The 18,102-nt window shown below is 42.3% G+C and overlaps 3 protein-coding genes across 6 annotated transcripts in view; all 3 read left to right on the top strand.

Moving 5' to 3' along the window:
• Window positions 1-2,016: 2,016 nt before the first annotated feature.
• vgll4l (vestigial like 4 like) lies at window positions 2,017-5,547 on the top strand. Its single transcript, XM_058636175.1, has 5 exons — window positions 2,017-2,117; window positions 3,640-3,763; window positions 3,853-4,108; window positions 4,595-4,676; window positions 4,782-5,547. The coding sequence occupies exons 1-5, from the start codon at window positions 2,051-2,053 to the stop codon at window positions 5,081-5,083; spliced, it is 831 nt and encodes a 276-aa protein (XP_058492158.1). The 5' UTR covers window positions 2,017-2,050; the 3' UTR covers window positions 5,084-5,547.
• A 4,960-nt stretch (window positions 5,548-10,507) lies between these two features.
• On the top strand, window positions 10,508-15,604 carry slc20a1a (solute carrier family 20 member 1a). Its single transcript, XM_058635166.1, has 10 exons — window positions 10,508-10,976; window positions 11,078-11,218; window positions 11,320-11,405; window positions 12,264-12,360; window positions 12,756-12,875; window positions 12,963-13,172; window positions 13,261-13,741; window positions 13,830-14,015; window positions 14,093-14,177; window positions 15,208-15,604. Exons 1-10 carry the CDS (start codon window positions 10,628-10,630, stop codon window positions 15,361-15,363), a joined length of 1,911 nt encoding a protein of 636 aa, XP_058491149.1. The 5' UTR covers window positions 10,508-10,627; the 3' UTR covers window positions 15,364-15,604.
• A 1,851-nt stretch (window positions 15,605-17,455) lies between these two features.
• Window positions 17,456-18,102, top strand: part of dtx1 (deltex 1, E3 ubiquitin ligase) — a 39,076-nt gene continuing 38,429 nt past the window's right edge. For all 4 annotated transcript variants that reach the window (XR_009241072.1, XM_058635381.1, XM_058635379.1 and 1 more), the window contains exon 1: window positions 17,456-17,914. The gene's annotated coding sequence lies outside the window, so the exon portion shown is untranslated. The remainder of the gene's footprint in view (window positions 17,915-18,102) is intronic.

The raw sequence follows: 18,102 nt of genomic DNA, 5'->3' as shown, positions 1-18,102 counted from the left end.
CATGGAGGCCGTACACTAAACACTAAAAGCATCTTCCCAGTGTACGCTCCAACATTAGCGCTGATTTAGCTGGGGAATGGTGTATTATTTCATGTGAATTCAAACAAACAAAACAAACAAATAATAGCTTTGCAAAATACTTTTTTTTTCTTTTGGCAGTCTCTACTTAAATAAATAAACTTAAATAAAGAAAATGGGGCATCAGCACTATATTATACAGTAGTATATATACTTATATATTGTGTGTATATGTATATTAATGGATAACTTACATTTGAGGGGCAGAGACATAATGGACTGGTTAGTCAGACGTCATTCATTTTAAAGCCAAATTCCTTGCATTTTAAAAATGGCAAAAATGTTTGGAATCCGTCAGTGGACAAACGTGTTTTTCAACATACTAATGAAAGCACATTTTTGGGCTTTTTTAAAAAAAAATAATAATAATTGTATACAGTGTAATATTATGTTGTCAGTCTGTGCAGTTTATACAGTACTAACTAACCTTTTTTCTTTTGTCTTTCTTTCTGAGCTTATCATAAATGTTTATTTTAATCATCTCCCTGCTTTCTTTCCATACACGGTGTGTCTCACATGATTTATTCATAGAATAGAATATAAACACTTAAAGCACCGTCTACTGAGAACATCCCGACATACACTTCAAGTCTAAGCTTATACAGTAGCTCAATATTGTGTGTGTGTGTATATATATATATATGTATATGTATATATACTGTATATACATATATGTGTATATATACATACATGCATATACACATATATACACACACATATATGTATATATGTGTGTGTATATATGTATTTACACATATATACATATATACACACACATACTGTATATGTATGTAAACATATGTATACACACATATGTGTATTTATACATACACACATATATGTATATATACATATATGTACTGTATATATATTATTTACATTAATGTAAATAAGGTAAAGGTAAAATAAAATAAACGTTTGACTGGTTAAGCTACTTATGGTAACAATGTTTGGAATTCATCAGTGGGCAAATGTGTGTGGTGTTCTTGTTTTGTTTTTAGTTTTCTCTCCTCAAGGTTACATTGTAAGTGCATTAGTCTACACACCGTACAGTATGTGAGTCTCTTTGTTCACTCTGTCATTGACCAGCAATGTTACAAGGACTGAAACTTGTTAATGTGTTTTAGTGAAAACACAGGGTTAGGGGTTAGGGTTAGAGTTGTTTTAGTGAAAACACATGAACTACATTATATGTGATGTCCTCAGCAGCGACGGTGCCACTGAGAGGCTGAATGCGTGGCCTTCAGAGACTCGGTGTGCTCAGGTGAGATTGTTCTCATGGCAGCGGCACATTTTTTCAGGACTTAGGAGTCTTTGTCTGGTCACGGACAAAAGGCCCAGGATTACTGGCGAAGCAGACTCACAGCTGCAGCTGCCTGCATGTACGGGCAGGTCAGAGGAATGACTGGAGCTCCGGTGGGCTAAGAGCGCACAAAAATGCAGTTTGGTGAGATTGCAGATTAGGGGGGAGGGGGGAGGCGGGAGGGACGGAGAGAGGGGGGCACACAGGTGCTGAGTCCATGGAGGGAAACAAAAGAAACACCTTTATTATCTTACAACTACATGAAGAAATGAAAGTGTGATGCTTCATCATGAAGTCTTCTCCCTAATAATAAAGACAGATACAGGTTAAATGAATCGTGTGGAGCTGTGACGCGAGACAAATCCATTTTCCTCTCCTGACACAGGTCTGCATGAGCTGTGAGCACATTCCCCCCCCCTGCAGCACAATAACAACACTGAGCCAGTGAGGCCGTCCCATTGGCTGCAAGCGGCGGCCAATGGGAGCGCAGGTAACGGGTCACACGGGGAGGCCACTGCACCTATCCGCACTTACCTGAGACTTTACCTGGCTGCGCAGCAGACCCAGAATCTCATTACCAATACAATCCATACCTGAGGCTCTCATTGTGTCCAGGTCACAGCGGCAGTCAAGGTGTTTCACTTCACTCACAGACAAAGAGACGCAGACATGGCCGTGGCCAACTTCCACTACATCACCCGCATGAGCAGCGGCTTCAAGGTCTACATCCTGGAAGGTGAGCACACGTTTCCACTTTTATTGCCTGTTGACTGTGAATACCTGAACTTTTAAAGTCTCCATTGTGACTGATCTGATATTATTAATTCGCATGTTTCGGTGGTGTGTCGCGTCACAGCCTTTAATACATGAGCTTTTATTCGTCTAAATAAAGTTTCCAATGAAAACAATCAGTGTTTAACCTTAAAGAAAGACTTGTTTATCTTTGTAGATGTGAGGGAATCAACTGAGACTTAAGAGACAGAAGCTTCTTATTCATACTTTTCCATTTCCAATGGAGTCAAACGTGAATAAGGATTCTCTTAACGGTGCCGCGTTTATGTCAAATCACTTTGAAATATAATAGGTCAGGTTAGGTTGTTTTAACGCAGCAAAGCATAAGGTCACGCAGTGTATTCCCTCTTGCTAATAAGGAAGGAATATCTGTGCCTGAGGCATTAGAAAATCAGCATAGGTGTGGTTATTACACTCCCCCCCCTCCCCTGTGTGAAGGAGCAACTCACAGGTGTGGAAGTGTGTAGTCATAAGGAAATGTGGATTGGAGGGAACAACTTTTTTTTTTGTTTTTCGTTTTTGCAATTCAAAACAGTCGACGAGCCATTGTTGCAGGACAGTGGTAGGTGTCGCGGCACGTAGGTCGTGTTCAAGCACAGAACAATTGGTTTGGATTGATTTGCTGTTCAATGAGCGTGGATTTGCAAGTGTTAACTGAGCATTAAGTCAAACAATGGCCTGGCACCCACTGCACAATGCAGCCCTTTACATTTCCAAACAGTGCCTTGTGTTTTTGACTGTATGCGAGACTGAGTGTGGACATGTTGACGTTTGACTGCTTTGGCCTGAATGTCGCCCCCTTTAGCATGTAGTGGGCGACAGACCTGCAGAAATCCTGAAAAACAGTGTGATGCAGAATCAACGCTCCACTTTCTCAACACAGCGGTGACATCAGCAGCTCGTCTTTGATGTGTTTCAACTTGTGTAATTGGAAAAATCCAGTATGCATGTGTTTGTGTGTGTGTGTGTTCACCTCGACAGCCCGTTCTCGATTGGGTGCCGCCCAAAATCAGGGTCTCGAGTGTGTGAAAGACTTAATGTGTGGCACCTCGTGATAACAAAGGCTGTTGATTGTCCCCTTTTGACTGCGCGATAGGGCCGGGTGCCAAACTCATGCAGAAAAACAATGTTTACCGTTAGCTCTGAATCAGCTGTGGAGCCTTTTGTAACCCTCGCCGATCAGGTAGATCAAGTTCTACAGCTTAACGGAGTTTACAATTAACGGTGACCAAAAAAAAAAAAAAAAGACGAGGAAAAAAAAATATTTTCCCATGATTAGTTGTCATGCAAGTTGGCGTCATGGATCAAAACAAGCAGTTAGTCATCGCCGAGCCACACACACCTTTATCAGACGTTACAATCACCAAGGTCACTGCACGGTTCGGAGTTTTCTCATATTCATTCAAACAAGCCGTAACACTTGTATTTCAATGCAATTTATTCCAATTCTTTATTGTACTCATTAGGTCAGCCCCACCTCAGAAGTGAGGACAGGTACAGGCACATCACCAACGACCGAGTCCGAGCCCCAACGGTGTATCCAGTCAAACGCAAACGCAGCCACGAGCGAGGCCTGACACTGGAGGAGAGGTTGGTGAATCCGTTTCCACCAATATTCAAGCGCTAAAATGTTATAGATCATGATGTGACACTGACCGTGTGATCGATGACTGTTCCAGGCGCGAGCGAGTTCTGGCCAGAAGCAGCGGCAAAGTAGCCCAGAGGACGGCGCCAGCACCTCCTGTGTTTACCAACTCACAGAGCCCCACGTCCACCTGGAATTCTGCACACAGCCCCACCGCCAGCCCTCTGCCCACCCATGTGTATTACACCCCAGTCATGGATGAACCACTGGCCCTCATCAAGAAACCAAGAAAAGACCCTGAAAACACAGAGGAGAAGTCCACCAGCAGCGGTGCCGCCACTCAGATCCAGGTAATTAGTCAAGTGCTGTGTGTTCCCAAACGCTCGCTGTGGGTCTCTTTCTTGTTTGGGCTGTTATTGCTTGGGAAAAATGGCAGTAATGTACATATGTGCCCCTTGTAGTGTGAGTGTAGCTGCAGGCCAAGCACGGCAGTGATACATCTCCCGTCTGTAGTCGGCAAACCCAACTTGCAAGCGGAGTGTGTGAGCAGGCCTAAGCTTGTCAGAGCTATGCAATCCAGCCAGATACAGAACGAAAATGTGAGCAATGGGGGGAAGAATGCGATCAACAAGACCAAACCAGACTGTTCCCACTTTGACCCGTTTCTGCCGCCACATTGGGAGTGATCTAACTTCAAATCCAACCAGTTGAATTGGTTTTTAAACATTTCGTTTTGTCCTAATTCAGTCTGGGTGACATAATAATATATGAATAAATAAATGATTAAAGGCAGTGCTTCAATTATAACCCTTCTCTTTTGTTGTTTTGTCTTTCAGATGCGACCATCGGTGATCACCTGTGTCTCATCAGTAAGGAACCCCTCCAGCAGACCTGAGGTCCACAGAAGCCACACATCAGGTCAGTTTTGAACTCTGAGTGAGTGAGCTCCCACTCCAGACAGGTCACACCCCACTCACTATCCACTCACTTGTACTGACTCATTCATCCTTTTTTTCTTTCCAGTGGTTTCCAGCAGCAGCTACGATCACGGCGTCGAGGAACATTTCCAGAGGAGCCTCGGGGTCAACTACCAGAAGGCTCACTCCCAGCAGCTCTCCATCAGCGTGTCTGTCGATGACCACTTCGCCAAGGCTTTGGGGGACAAGTGGCTGCAGATTAAATCCAAGTCTTCCTCCTGCTCCTCCACACCCCCCAGTAGTCCGAGTGTCACCCACTCCCCCAGCCACAGCCACAGCCCAAATCAGTCCCACAAAGAGTCCGCCAGCGGCTCATCGCCGTCCTCCAGCCGCTGGTCCATCAATTAAAGCAGAAATGAGCCCCGGGTGTGGGGGAAGAAACTGAACTTTTAACATTTCAATGCGTGCAGCTGCGAGTGCTCTACTGTTGAAGCGGCAAACGGACGCAAGGAGGGTCGCCGACGGACCGCCGCACGTCCAAATTTAAGATAGACACATGTAGCATCGGTGCCCGTTTGTCGCGTTCTTTATCTTCTGCTTGTCGGTAGCATCCGAGCGCCTGAGATACTTTAGGTGGCGATGTGGGGCGGTTGGAAAGAAAATCAGCCCATTCCTTTACATTTCCTTGATTTTGTGTCACTCCTCCGCCTGAATGCCACAGTTTCGTTGTGTTATATTTATATTCTGATACACCTGGGTTCCTTATAGTCTCCGTGACTAATGTATTAATGACCTATCTGTTGTAATATTATTGAGGATTGACAGCTGTACATAAAGCAAAGTCTTTTGGAAAGAATAAAAATGTAAAAAAAAATCCTTTTATTTCCTGATTTGTCATTTAAAGCGAGAAACTTTTAATCACGAGTGAGTCAGTGTGTGTCTACAACACGTCCGGTACACACACACACACTTGCATTTTACAGTGTTGTTACCTCACACCAGGTGATGAGTAAATGGAAGTATGAGCAACGCACCACGGACGTTTTCCCCCTGCATGTTAGCGGGAATGTGAGGCGGCGTGTTCCAGCAGGCGCGAGGCCCTGCGCTCTGACATTCCTGTCTCCTGAGAATATGACTCTGTATGATCCTACAGATCCTGTTTGGCAAGGGACGGGAGGGAGGGAGGGAGCGACGGAGGGAGGCAGGTGGGGGGAGGGTTGGGCTACGATTCGCCTCAGCATGAGAACCAGGAAGGCTCTTCAGTTACTTATTGGCAGGTCCTATCTTGTCGAAAACTTAAAATACAATTTAAAGATGTCAAAAGGGTTTGTTCGTGGCCTGAATGTTCTGACGGTCAACATCTGGGGTGAGTATGAGGAAAATGTGTAAAGTGAACGCGTTTGACGTTATATAGTATATACGATAACGCCATCCAGAATAAACATTATGAGCGGCATTGGGTCTGCACTCAAGCTAATATCAGCCAATATAACCCTAACCCTTTTTAAAATTATTTTTTATTTATTTTAATTTTTTATTTTCATTTTATTTATTTATTTTTATTTTTTATTAAAAAAAAAAAAATCAAACTGGTATTTCCACATACATGTCAACTGAGCGGAGACACTGCTGCCACCTAGAGGCCCTTTGATCAACCTGACACAGCTACAATGTTTGATGAAAAATCACTAAAAATTGCAGGAAGGTGTGTTAACGTGTGTGTGTGTGAGAGAGCGATGACTCCCAACAAGTCATTACTTCTTCACTGGAAAGCTTTTAATCCACTTCACATATTATCTGCCAATGGTTTTCAGTAAGAGTTTAAACGCGATTATGTTTGGGCGTCCAGGATGTTGAAAGGCGACACACACACACACACAAACCATTATTTTGCGCCAGATTTGGCTCTTGTTTATACAGAAGTGTCACGTCTAACCTCGTATAACTCGGCGTTTCTGTTCTGTGCCAACCACAGGAACAGAGTCAGGTATGTTCTGCAGTCGTTGAGTTGAGTTGTAAGAGGCTGGAGTGAAATATACAATACGGTACACAATATGACCATGAGAATGTCAGGAGAAAAACTTCTCATGCTGCGAAACACACGCACGCTGTCGCTGAATAACTATAATCCCCGAATACCTTAAAACACAACAGAAAACAATATTTATCTGCGGCACTAGTAATTAAATGTGAAGCACAAAGCAGAAGATTGGCCAAATCTTCTGGGAAAGTTAATGCTTTTTTGTCTCCGTCTGATCACCGGCAACAAATGGAGAAGCATCCTAATCTCATGAGAACATGATTGCACGGATCGGCTGCGTTTACAGCTTCTGATGCGAGTGTCTTTCTGGACGGTTTAGAGACGTAAGGTTAAAGGTCGACGCCGCTCGCGAGGCTCGAGTTACTGACGTCTGTGGCGACAGCGATGCTACCACCTGCCGACCAGCAGTCGTCATGTTTCCTCAGGATTAGCATTTATGTATCAGAGGAGCAGAGCAACAGTGGCTCTGCAGCGGTCAAGCTTGTCCACATCTTCTTCTGTTTTAATACGTTTGTATTGATTTATCGAAGGGATTACAAATGACAAAAAGCTCAGTTACTGTGGCACCAGAAGGCAATTGGTTTTTTGTCCTGGAGAGGCGTACGAGCGTATGAGGAGACGAACATGCAGCGGGTCAGAATTTAAGAATATGCAGGAAACAATAACAGCTGACAGTTTGCAGCTTTGCAGTCGATAAAGTGGATTTGGTTCCAAGAGAAACGTTGTTTTTGCTTGTATTTAGAAAAGCAATATTGTAATATAATAAAAATTGTAACCGAAGTATTCATATTGTTACTTTTGAAGAAATTATGTATATATATGTATATACACACACATATATTTAATATACATACATATATACATACATACATATATACATACATATATACAAACATATATACATACATATATACATACATATATGTATACATACATATATACAAACATATATATATACATACATATATATACAAACATATATATGTTTCAAAGATGTACAACAGTTGACAGAATGACTGTAAAAAAGGGTTGAATTGCAGTTGCAGTGACATAATGAGTGACAGTTTTAACAGTAACAGTGGAAATATGATACAAAACTATTTGTAATTTCAATACAAACACAGTTCCTAGATTTCCCACGCGTGGAGGAATGTGATCCAGATCAGTTCAACGGGAATATTTTTAAACGACAACAAACCCTGACAAATATTTGACCCTCGAGGAAAACCACAGACATCAACGCTCATTAATACTTGAAAGGCGACAAGACAATAAACCCTTTTATTGTACGACGTGGAGAAGAGAAGTAGTACAGACTGCATGCTGGTCTACAACCGAGGTTCATGACCAATTATAACCTCTGCATGTTTTTGCGGGACTGTGGGAGGAAACCGGAGAACCTGGATTAAAAACCCACACAACTCCACTCCTTTCTGTCCAATGAAAGCAACCGTGAGACGGCCATGCAAAACACAGTGCATCATTGTGTTTTGCGGTGGTTTCTGATTGTGTTGCATTAGTGTTTACTGTGCGAGGAGCACAGAAAGTGTCAGACACTTCTGCGCTTGTGGTTTTTGTTCACGCATCATCGTCTGAAATCAGACCAAATCCTAACCTGACACCACAGGAGATGAAACCACATGACGTTAAAGTAAGTATGTGTATTTTGTGAAGATTCCTTGGAACTCAACTCTCTACAGCCTTCTGCTCTCACTCATAGGTGAGCATATACTGTATATTATTTAGCACTGGCATCATTAATTGTAGCTCATTGATGTCCCTTTTCTTACATGATTAAACAGCTCAGATAAACCTCCTGTTTCTTTGAGTCACTTCCACGTCAACGTGTCCCTTGCTCTGCAGAGGTCAAAATATTCCGCACATGTGGCACTTGTGCTGCCGGCTGGAATGGTCAGGTGTCACAGACGTGAACTACATCTTCCAGCAGGCGCAAAACAACAAATGAGTAACCAAAGAGGAACCGATCAGCAGATTCGGGGGCACTGTAGCATTTCAGCGCCACATGGAGTTTTGCTGACGTTGAAGTCAGACTCACACACACAGTGGAAAAGTCTCAGTGAGTGAGTGTTGGAGGTAAATAATAAATAACAGGCTGAAGCCACTGTGTCACATTCTTCTCCATGAATGATAAACACACAAGCGCTGATTCACCAGCAGAGTAAACCCTCGAGTTCAGTATGATAACGTTTATCTATCATAATACACAATACACTTGTCAATATACAAAGTTACAACATGTTGTGCACATAAATGACCACGTTTGACCAGAAGATGGCAGCAGAGTGAAGGCCTCGTGTTCTTAATTTAATCAGTGAACACAGACAGGTGCTCTTTATTAGATGTCGTTAATCAGGTTCTAAATAATCTTTTGTTTATATTAGGTTTTATCCTTTGGTTTATCTTATTTGTGACTTTCCAACTTATCTTTGCAATGTGTCTGTTTTTACAATGTGCTAATAACAAAAAGTTATTATTATTATGGTTGTTATTATTATTATTATTATTATCATTGTTGTTATTATCAGCTATGAACTTATTACCTCTTTACTGTTTAGCTTCTATGAAAAATAATAAACACACTGTGGCCCAAAATACTCCATCTTTTTCCTTAGGAACTGGAAAGAGAAGTTATATTTAGGGTAAAACAATAGACATTTGTGTTTCTCCTTGGTGGTTAAGAAATAATTTGGCGACTTTGGGTTTATATTTGGTAAAGCGGCGTAATCGCAGAAAACTGTAATTATTGCTCTGTCTGTCAACAAAGCAGCTAAACATTAGCTTTAGGCAGCAGTGGTCTCATGACTGGACCGGGGAGGCGTGAACTCCCTCGACTGGTTATATAAAGCGACCTGTGCTCAGGCTGCTTTACTCTCTCCACTGACGGCAGCTGATAAACACCGTGCTGCTGGTTGATGCTGCTGTTGGTCTGACTACAGGACACATTTTCACCCCTTTTTTCTTTTGCTCTCATGTGAGTATTTGCTTTTTTTTTTTACTATCTTGTCTGTTTGTGCTGCGTCATCCCCTCCCTTTGAATTATGCAAGAGCAGCTGAGGAGACTGAGGTGTCACTGTTTTCTAAACTAACATAGTTCATTTACTGCTGATGATCAGTGAGACTGGATTATTTATTCGTGAGGTTCTCTGGAAGTTTAGCAGCTCCTGTTGTCATGCGTCTGTGCACCTGTTGCATGTTTAACAATAAAAGTGTGAGGGAAGGCGTCACAGATGAAGAACACTAGTGTCAGATACTTTTGTTCTAAAATCAGACAAAATCCTAACCTGACACGCCGGGAGATTAAAGTGCAATGAAGTGAAAGTAACGTGTGCTACATTAGTCATTATGAATTACTCTGACAACATTTACATGTTCAAAAAGTTTCAACTGTGAGTGTATTTCTTTGGATTCTTTGGAACTCGACTCTCTGAAGCCTTCTGCTCTCACTGATAGCTAAAGATATATTACAGTCATGACTTAACTCATATAACGCTCTATCTTATCAACTTCCCTCTGCTGCAGCTCACTAAATCATGCATGCAGTTTGGTTATTTTCTGCTAGTTTGGGCCGTGTTTATTTATGTAATAGAACCTAACACTTGTTTGCACATCAGTAAATTAGGGGGAACCGCTTACCCATGTGCTCTGTGTGTTTTCACAGCGTAAATCATCACAGACTCACTGTCACGATGGATCCCTCCTCTACCTCTACGAGTTGTCATTTTATGATGAAGACTGCAGACAAACCCTGTAAACACAGCTAGCAATAGAACCACATTTTATTCCCACAAGTCGCACTAGGGGATTCTTTAATCCCTCTAAATTGTTCCACCTCATAAGCCACCCGCAGTCAAACCACAATTCTTTTTTAATTCAATTAAAATTACGTCGCGATGCATACAACTACTTTTGCAACCCTGGCCGCTGCCACTACTGTGGCTCTGGCCTCGCAGTCTGACATGTCGGGCTACTTGTGGCTGCTGGTGCTGGGCTTCATCATCGCCTTCATCCTGGCTTTCTCTGTGGGGGCCAACGACGTGGCCAACTCCTTCGGCACAGCGGTAGGCTCTGGGGTGGTCACCCTGAGGCAGGCGTGCATCCTGGCCACCGTCTTCGAGACCGTGGGCTCTGTGCTGCTGGGCGCCAAAGTCAGCGAGACCATCCGCCAGGGCATCATCGACGTGCAGATGTACAACGGCTCTGAACACGTGCTGATGGCGGGATCCATAAGTGCAATGTGCGGTAAGCGTTATAATTCACGCGTATCAGTAGAAACGAGGTGACTAACATGTGTTGACTGTCAGAATGTGCGTGCAGGCCTCATTCTTGTTTCTGTGTCACAGGCTCTGCTGTGTGGCAGCTGGCTGCATCTTTCCTGAAGCTCCCCATTTCTGGAACTCACTGTATTGTTGGAGCTACAATAGGCTTTTCTATGGTTGCCAGAGGTCACCAAGGGGTCAAATGGATGGAGTTGCTGCGCATTGGTAAATAGGTTTTGTTTTTATCTGTTAAAGCCAAATTGACTAGTGTAAAAGCCAAAAGCGAACTCATTTGTAAAAATCTCTTCTTTTATTTTGGTCCCAAGTGTCGTCCTGGTTCCTGTCCCCTCTGCTGTCAGGCATCATGTCAGGAATTCTCTTCTACTTTATACGCAGATTTATTCTGAATAAGGTACGATATTCCTTCCCAGTTCCTTCCAAGTTATAATTTGTAAAAGTATTTAGATCCAGTTCCGAAGAGTCACCGTGGTAGCAAGTCATCTTACTACTCAAAGGTTGTGGGTTCCATTCCCTGCTCCGCTAGTCTACATGCCGATGTAGTGTAAAGCAAATACTTTGAGTGTCATCAAGACTGGAAAAGTGCTATATAAATAACCCAGAAAAATACATAATGAAATAATATTACTTGTTTAAAAGACATAAGGCCATCCAACTTTTTTTTTTAACCCTTTAAGTCAAAGGTCCCCCAATTGGGGTAAGCTAAAAAATTGTGGAACGCTGCACTAAACACGAGACAACAACAAGCTACAAGGCTCTTAAACCTATTTTAAATGTGACAAACACAGCTAAATAACAGCTAAAAGCCAAAGAATAAAGACAACACAAGACAATAAAGCTGTAAAATCGCTCTTACCTTTGATATTTCTACGATAAAAGTTGATATTACAGCGAAAACAGCTCCCCTGCTGTCAGACAGACTTCCTGTGTTACACTCAAAGCATTCCGGGCGCTGAATTTAGGACTCTGGGGGGGGAAGCAGCATTACAATCTCCAAAGGTAGCAGCTGTTCCCGGTCACATGGCGGCGTTCTGCTGATTCTGATTGGCTGACAGTGTTGTCAATGTCATTTTTGTGAGGATGGCGTTCTTCTATTGGCTCTAATGAATTACATGAGGCCTGCGTACTGTGGTACAGCATTGGTTTCCTGTTGTGTAATTTACCATAAAATATGACGTTATATAATCTTTTATAATGTTAAACCTTTTCAATATTAACTCTGAGCCACACTCGTGCCACTGAATCCCCACAGACTGATCCTGTGCCCAACGGCCTTAGAGCTCTCCCCGTCTTCTACGCCATCACTATGGGCATCAACGTTTTCTCCATAATGTTTACAGGAGCAACAAGTGAGTATCTCACACACACACACACACACACTCTGAGCCACTGAAGAATGCATGTAAGTAAACTGTGAGCGAACTCAAAGTGAAACATGACACGTGTTTCAGGATGTACGCGAGTGTACTTTAAGCGTTTAATCACAATGCTGCCAGACCAGTGCAAGGCTCCCTATCTGATTTGTGAAGCATGCACGCTCGCTGATACTCTTGTCTGTGTTAACATATTGAGAAAGGGCCATTTAGTCATTTTATGTCATTTTTTTGAATCACCAAACCACAATTTGTGAGAGAGGATGCAACAGTGATGTCTCAGAAAGATCTGTGGGTAGGGGCAAAAAGATCAATGAGTGCATTAAAGAGGTAGTTATGTTCCTGTGTTCTGTGTCATGTTTCTGTCACAGTGCTGGGTTTTGATAGAGTGCCATGGTGGGGAACACTGAGCATTTCTCTGGGCTGTGCCGTCGCCACAGCGTTGGTGGTATGGTTTGTCGTGTGTCCACGCCTCAGGAAGAAAATCAAACGTGAGAGCATTTCCGTACCCTATCTGAGTGGAAACCAAGCTCATAAAACAGACTTTGTTTAGTGATAAATCTTTCCGTGTATATCAGGAAAAACGGATGCAGGTCCACGCCAAACTCCACTAATCGAGAAGAATTCCAGCAGCCAAACACAAGCACAGCAGCCTGCTGCACCACGTGACCCTCAACCTGAGGCCCCGCCTCCAGACTGTCAAAAGGTGGCTTTCAGACTCGGAGACTCAGAGGAAGCTGATCTGGACAATAATGACACAGAAAGCAAGGACGTGGACATCGGCAACGGTGAGAAATTAATGACGTTGAGGTGTTCATGGACATATAAGCACATGTTATTCCCAAAAAAATAATATGTGACTATTTATTTGCATAGGTCTGAATGGGCTTGTTGGCCCCATGGTCATCACCGATCCCCACAGTGGGGAGTCCCACACCATCCACAAAGACTCCGGCCTTTACAAAGACCTGCTCCACAAGCTCCACAAGGCCAAGGTCGGCGAATGCATCGGTGACAGTGACACAGAGGATCGACCCATCAGGAGGAACAACAGCTACACCTCCTACACAAGGGCCATCTACGGCATCCAAGGAGATCCCAAAAGCAAGGACCTGGACGGCGGGCTTCAGAGAAGACCCAGGGTGGAGAGTTACAGCAGCTACAGCTCGGCAGTGACCACCGGGAGCACCATCCACGATGGGAGTGTGACTCAGGAAGCTGGCAGAGACTCCACCGGGGAGGAGGAGGAGGAGGATGAGCTGGAGGTCGACCAACCAGCCGTCTCCATGCTTTTCCAGTTCCTGCAGATACTCACGGCATGCTTTGGCTCGTTTGCTCACGGAGGGAACGACGTCAGGTACGGTGCAGGAGGGACGTTATCGACGGGGGGGGTTTTATTGTATTGTTGGTACAGTTAAATCAGAACCCAGCCTTTTTATCAACAGCAATGCGATCGGCCCACTGGTGGCGCTGTGGCTTCTGTATGAGAGCGGCTCAGTGGTGTCCAGCTCGCCCACGCCCATCTGGTTGCTTCTGTATGGAGGAGTGGGCATCTGTGCTGGTCTTTGGGTGTGGGGCCGGAGGGTGATCCAGACCTTGGGCAAAGACCTTACCCCCATTACCCCCTCCAGGTACAGCAGATGTGTATTTATTCATTCCTATAACAGCACGACATGAAGCATGCTAACACGTTTTCCTTCCATTTTAGTGGTTTCAGCATTGAACTGGCTTCAGCAATCACAGTTGTCGTGGCCTCTAACATTGGTCTTCCTGTCAGCACGACCCACTGCAAGGTGATCATATACACATGAGACTCAAGCTCACATTAAAGGAATACTTCACCAATTAGCATTTAGCTTTGTGTTACTAGAATAAAGGTAGTATTTTTGAAAAATTGTGCTTCCCAACCTTAGTTGCCCCCGAGTCGAGAAATATCTTCATTCTTTTTTTGTTACGTGCCCACCACTGACACTTGGTCCGGGGCTTGAAACTGCAACGCTAATTCCGCACTTTTTAGACTCGTAATAACAATAATAATAATAATAATAATAATAATAATAATAAACTTCATTTGTTTCATACAAGGATTGCAGCGCAAATTGCTTCACAATAAAAGGAAAATAACATTTAAAAAGCAGATGCCACAACACAGCACAGGGCGGAATGAAGAGGAAAAGTCTAAAGTCAAAAAGTGAACAACCCTGTTTAATCTGTCGATTATTTTCTCGATTAATCGATTAATCGTTTGGTCCATAAAATATCAGAAAACCATAAAAAATGTTGTTGATGTCTTGTTTGGTCCACAAACCAAAATGATCGACTGAATAATTTTTTTGTTATCCAGAGCAAAGAAATTAAGAAAATATTCACATTGAAGAAGCTTAAACAAAATAAATATATATATATAAAATAATAATAATAATCAATTCATCGTTTCAGCGCTATTTGAAATCAATCCAAAAAAAAAACAGAAAGAAGAGCAATGTGATAAAAGGCATAAAAAAGACGGCATCACATAAAGGCAAGTCTGTAAAAATGAGTTTTAAGAAGGGATTTAAACGACGACACTGATTTAGCAAGCCTTATCTCCGCGGGAGAATATGAGGGCGTGGACTCATTCCCAGAATATAAACATTGTCCGCCATCTTTGCTAACAGCTACGCTAACAGGACCAAAGAAAAGAATGAAGATATTTCTCGACTCAGGGGAAACCGAGGTTGGGAAGCACAATTTTTCAAAAACACTAGTATTACAACGCTAAATGCAAATAGATGAAGTATACAATGGGTTCTGCACATTAACTCTAACACTGTGGGACCTCAGGTGGGCTCCGTGGTGGCCGTGGGATGGCTGCGGTCCAGGAAGTCAGTCGACTGGCATCTCTTCAGGAACATCTTCATCGCCTGGTTCGTCACGGTTCCCATCTCGGGACTCATCAGCGCCGCCATCATGGCGCTCTTCACGTATGTTATCTTGTGAGAAGTGGCGCGTGGATAAACTGCTAAAATGAAGATTCTCCCTTTGTTTCCAGACAGCGATACTTTATATATCATTCAGGGTCAGTTCAAGGTCAAACTGTAAAGGTATCATACTCTGTATCCCTATGTATATTTGTATAAAACCTACATGAATCAAGACGGCAAATCATTCAAATAACAATTATATTAAGTGTTTATATTTGGATAAAAATAAAACAAGGAACTGCTTGATGTGAAGAGTTTTCCCTGTGTGTGTGTGTGTGTTTCTCATAAATAATTTTCCACTGAATCCTTTTATCGTGTCTGAAAGCGAAAGAGACGTTTAATTCTGCTGTAAATGAAAAAAAACAAGTTCAGTCGCTTTCACTTTTGTATTGAATTCATCTTTGGCCACAAGTCATAAATGAGTCCAATGTGTTTACACATGAGGGAAAACAGAGGAAGCGTGAAGTGATTGCATGTGGTGATGAGAAGGTAGATGAAGAATAGTGAGTTTTAATGACAGTATTTTATCAGAGGTCCTGGGTCAGGCTGCTGTTCTTTATTTCAGCGCCATCTAATGGAGGTTACAATCCATGCTGTAAAATAAAACTCTTATTTCTGTGTTACCCAATGAAGTTATTATTTATTAATTTTTTTCCCCACTGTACATATGTCAAATTACCGTGTGATGCATTAAGTGCTGATGCCTCTATGGTGATATAGCACATTAAACATTAACATTAAAACTGATTAAAACACAGAAACCACTTAAACACTTCCCTGGGTCCTCAGACCTGGTGCTGTTACCCACAGAAGCCTTTCCTTCATACATATACACATGTGTAGTTGCAGACCTGATGGGATTCTGATTTAAATGCCTTTGATTTTCTTTTCCTATTGTCATTTTTTTTCTGTAGCATAGATATAAGCTAACAGGTAACCTCTCACATTTATAAATAGAATTCGTAAAAACAGAGCTCATCACAAGTGATCACATGACTGACTCGTTTGCTGACATGTAGAAACACCAAATGGCCACAGGAGGGTGGTGCTCTTCAGCCAGATGATGATGTTTGGGTTTGTGCATATCTATATTATATACAAAGTTCTCCAGTTGTTACTAGTACAGCAAACTAGAAGGTGAGAGAAGAACACTTTTATATCAAGATTTACAAAATGTCCCTATAGTAGAAGTTTTGTTATTTGTTAATAATATAGTGTAATGTAATGTAGTATAGTATAGTATAGTATAATATAATACATGATGATATATTATAATATTATGTAACATAACATAATACATTAGCATAGTATAGTATAATATAGTAGTATAGTAAAATATAATGTTATATAATATAGTATAATATAATATAACGTAACGTAAAAACATAATACAAGGGGTGTCAAACTCAAATGACCTGGGGGCCAATGAGCATCTAGTCTGGTCAAGCAGGGGCCGATATAGAGGAAAAAAAGTGGAAAAAACAACTACTTAGTAGCCGGTGGGCAATATAAGATATTCATTATGATATTAGACAGAATTGCAAAGTAAAAGTGCTTGTTTTGATATAAAATGATTCACAATAAAAACAAATATTTATGATGCACAAAAACGGAGAATTAAATTGAAGATTTAGCAAATAATGACGAGGATAATTGTGATTACAACAGCTTAAATATATGTAATTTCATGTTGAGTGTAATACATTTAATTAAGCAATGATTACAACCGAATGTCTTATTACTGTTATAAAAGTATTGCCGGCAAATACATTAAGTCTCTATTCCATCACCTTGCACAGTGGTGGGCGGGCCGCATGTAATCGATTGGAGGGCCACATGTGGCCACCAGTTTGACGCATGTGCAATATAGTACAATATAATATAATATAATATAATATAATATAATATAATATAAAATATTATAATATAGTATAGTATAATATAATATAATGTAATATATTATAACATAATATGATATAATATAATATAATAAACCACATTCTTCTTCTTCAGTGAAGTCATCGTCATCATCATCATCATTGGGTTTTATTTTGAAACCGGACACCGGAAGCTGTGCACTTTTGTTTTGTTGTAATTGATACTTTGGATGATTTTCCGCGGCTGACGGCACATACAGGTGCGCCTGGGCTTTCGCTTGTGCGTAATTTGCGGGCCAGCGGGGGGGAGAACTGCGCGTTTGACGCCGTGCGAACGCGTAAATGTTTCGGCGTTGGAGAGAGAAATGCGCGTGTACGGCGGAGTGGCATGTGTCCGCGCGAACACAGCGGCGCACCAACAAGCTGCTGTAGCCCGTAGCGGATTCACGCGAATGGAGAAGGACGGCTTGGTTTTCTGCAACAACACAGACGGAGAGAGAGAGAGAGGGAGAGAGAGGGAGAGAGAGCGGAGCTGCAGGAGGAGTCTGTGAGGCAACATCTCACGGAGAAGAAGGATTGAAGAGTCACAGATGTGGCGAGGGTTTTTTTATTTTACAGTCTCCTTCCAGCCGAAGCCTGAGCTGCAGCCTCCACCTGACAGATGTGTGGCACAACAACTGCAACCCACAGGTCTGTATTTGCAACACCGAGCGTTCAATGATGCCACGAAACGAGCCTGAGCACTTTTATGTGTCAGAAACAACACAGATGTTTAGTGCTTTGTGTGGGAAATGTCTTCTCTGCTGGGATTATGGGGGCATTTTGGCTGTCCATGCACTCTGCTCTGTCCCCTCCTCACAAATGTGATGACAGTCCGT

This window comes from Solea solea, chromosome 8 (assembly GCF_958295425.1).
Source record: "Solea solea chromosome 8, fSolSol10.1, whole genome shotgun sequence".
Classification (NCBI taxonomy): domain Eukaryota; kingdom Metazoa; phylum Chordata; class Actinopteri; order Pleuronectiformes; family Soleidae; genus Solea; species Solea solea.
This window is presented reverse-complemented; position numbering and strand designations above follow the sequence as displayed.

Bases quoted from the DNA above. Each gene is read 5' to 3' on its own strand.
- vgll4l (XM_058636175.1), top strand. From the start codon at position 2,051: ATGGCCGTGGCCAACTTCCACTACATCACCCGCATGAGCAGCGGCTTC. The intron at 3,764-3,852 runs GTTGGTGAATCC...TGACTGTTCCAG, and splicing joins GGCCTGACACTGGAGGAGAG to GCGCGAGCGAGTTCTGGCCA. The intron at 4,677-4,781 runs GTCAGTTTTGAA...TTTTCTTTCCAG, and splicing joins CCACAGAAGCCACACATCAG to TGGTTTCCAGCAGCAGCTAC.
- slc20a1a (XM_058635166.1), top strand. From the start codon at position 10,628: ATGCATACAACTACTTTTGCAACCCTGGCCGCTGCCACTACTGTGGCT. The intron at 10,977-11,077 runs GTAAGCGTTATA...TCTGTGTCACAG, and splicing joins ATCCATAAGTGCAATGTGCG to GCTCTGCTGTGTGGCAGCTG. The intron at 11,219-11,319 runs GTAAATAGGTTT...TTTGGTCCCAAG, and splicing joins GATGGAGTTGCTGCGCATTG to TGTCGTCCTGGTTCCTGTCC.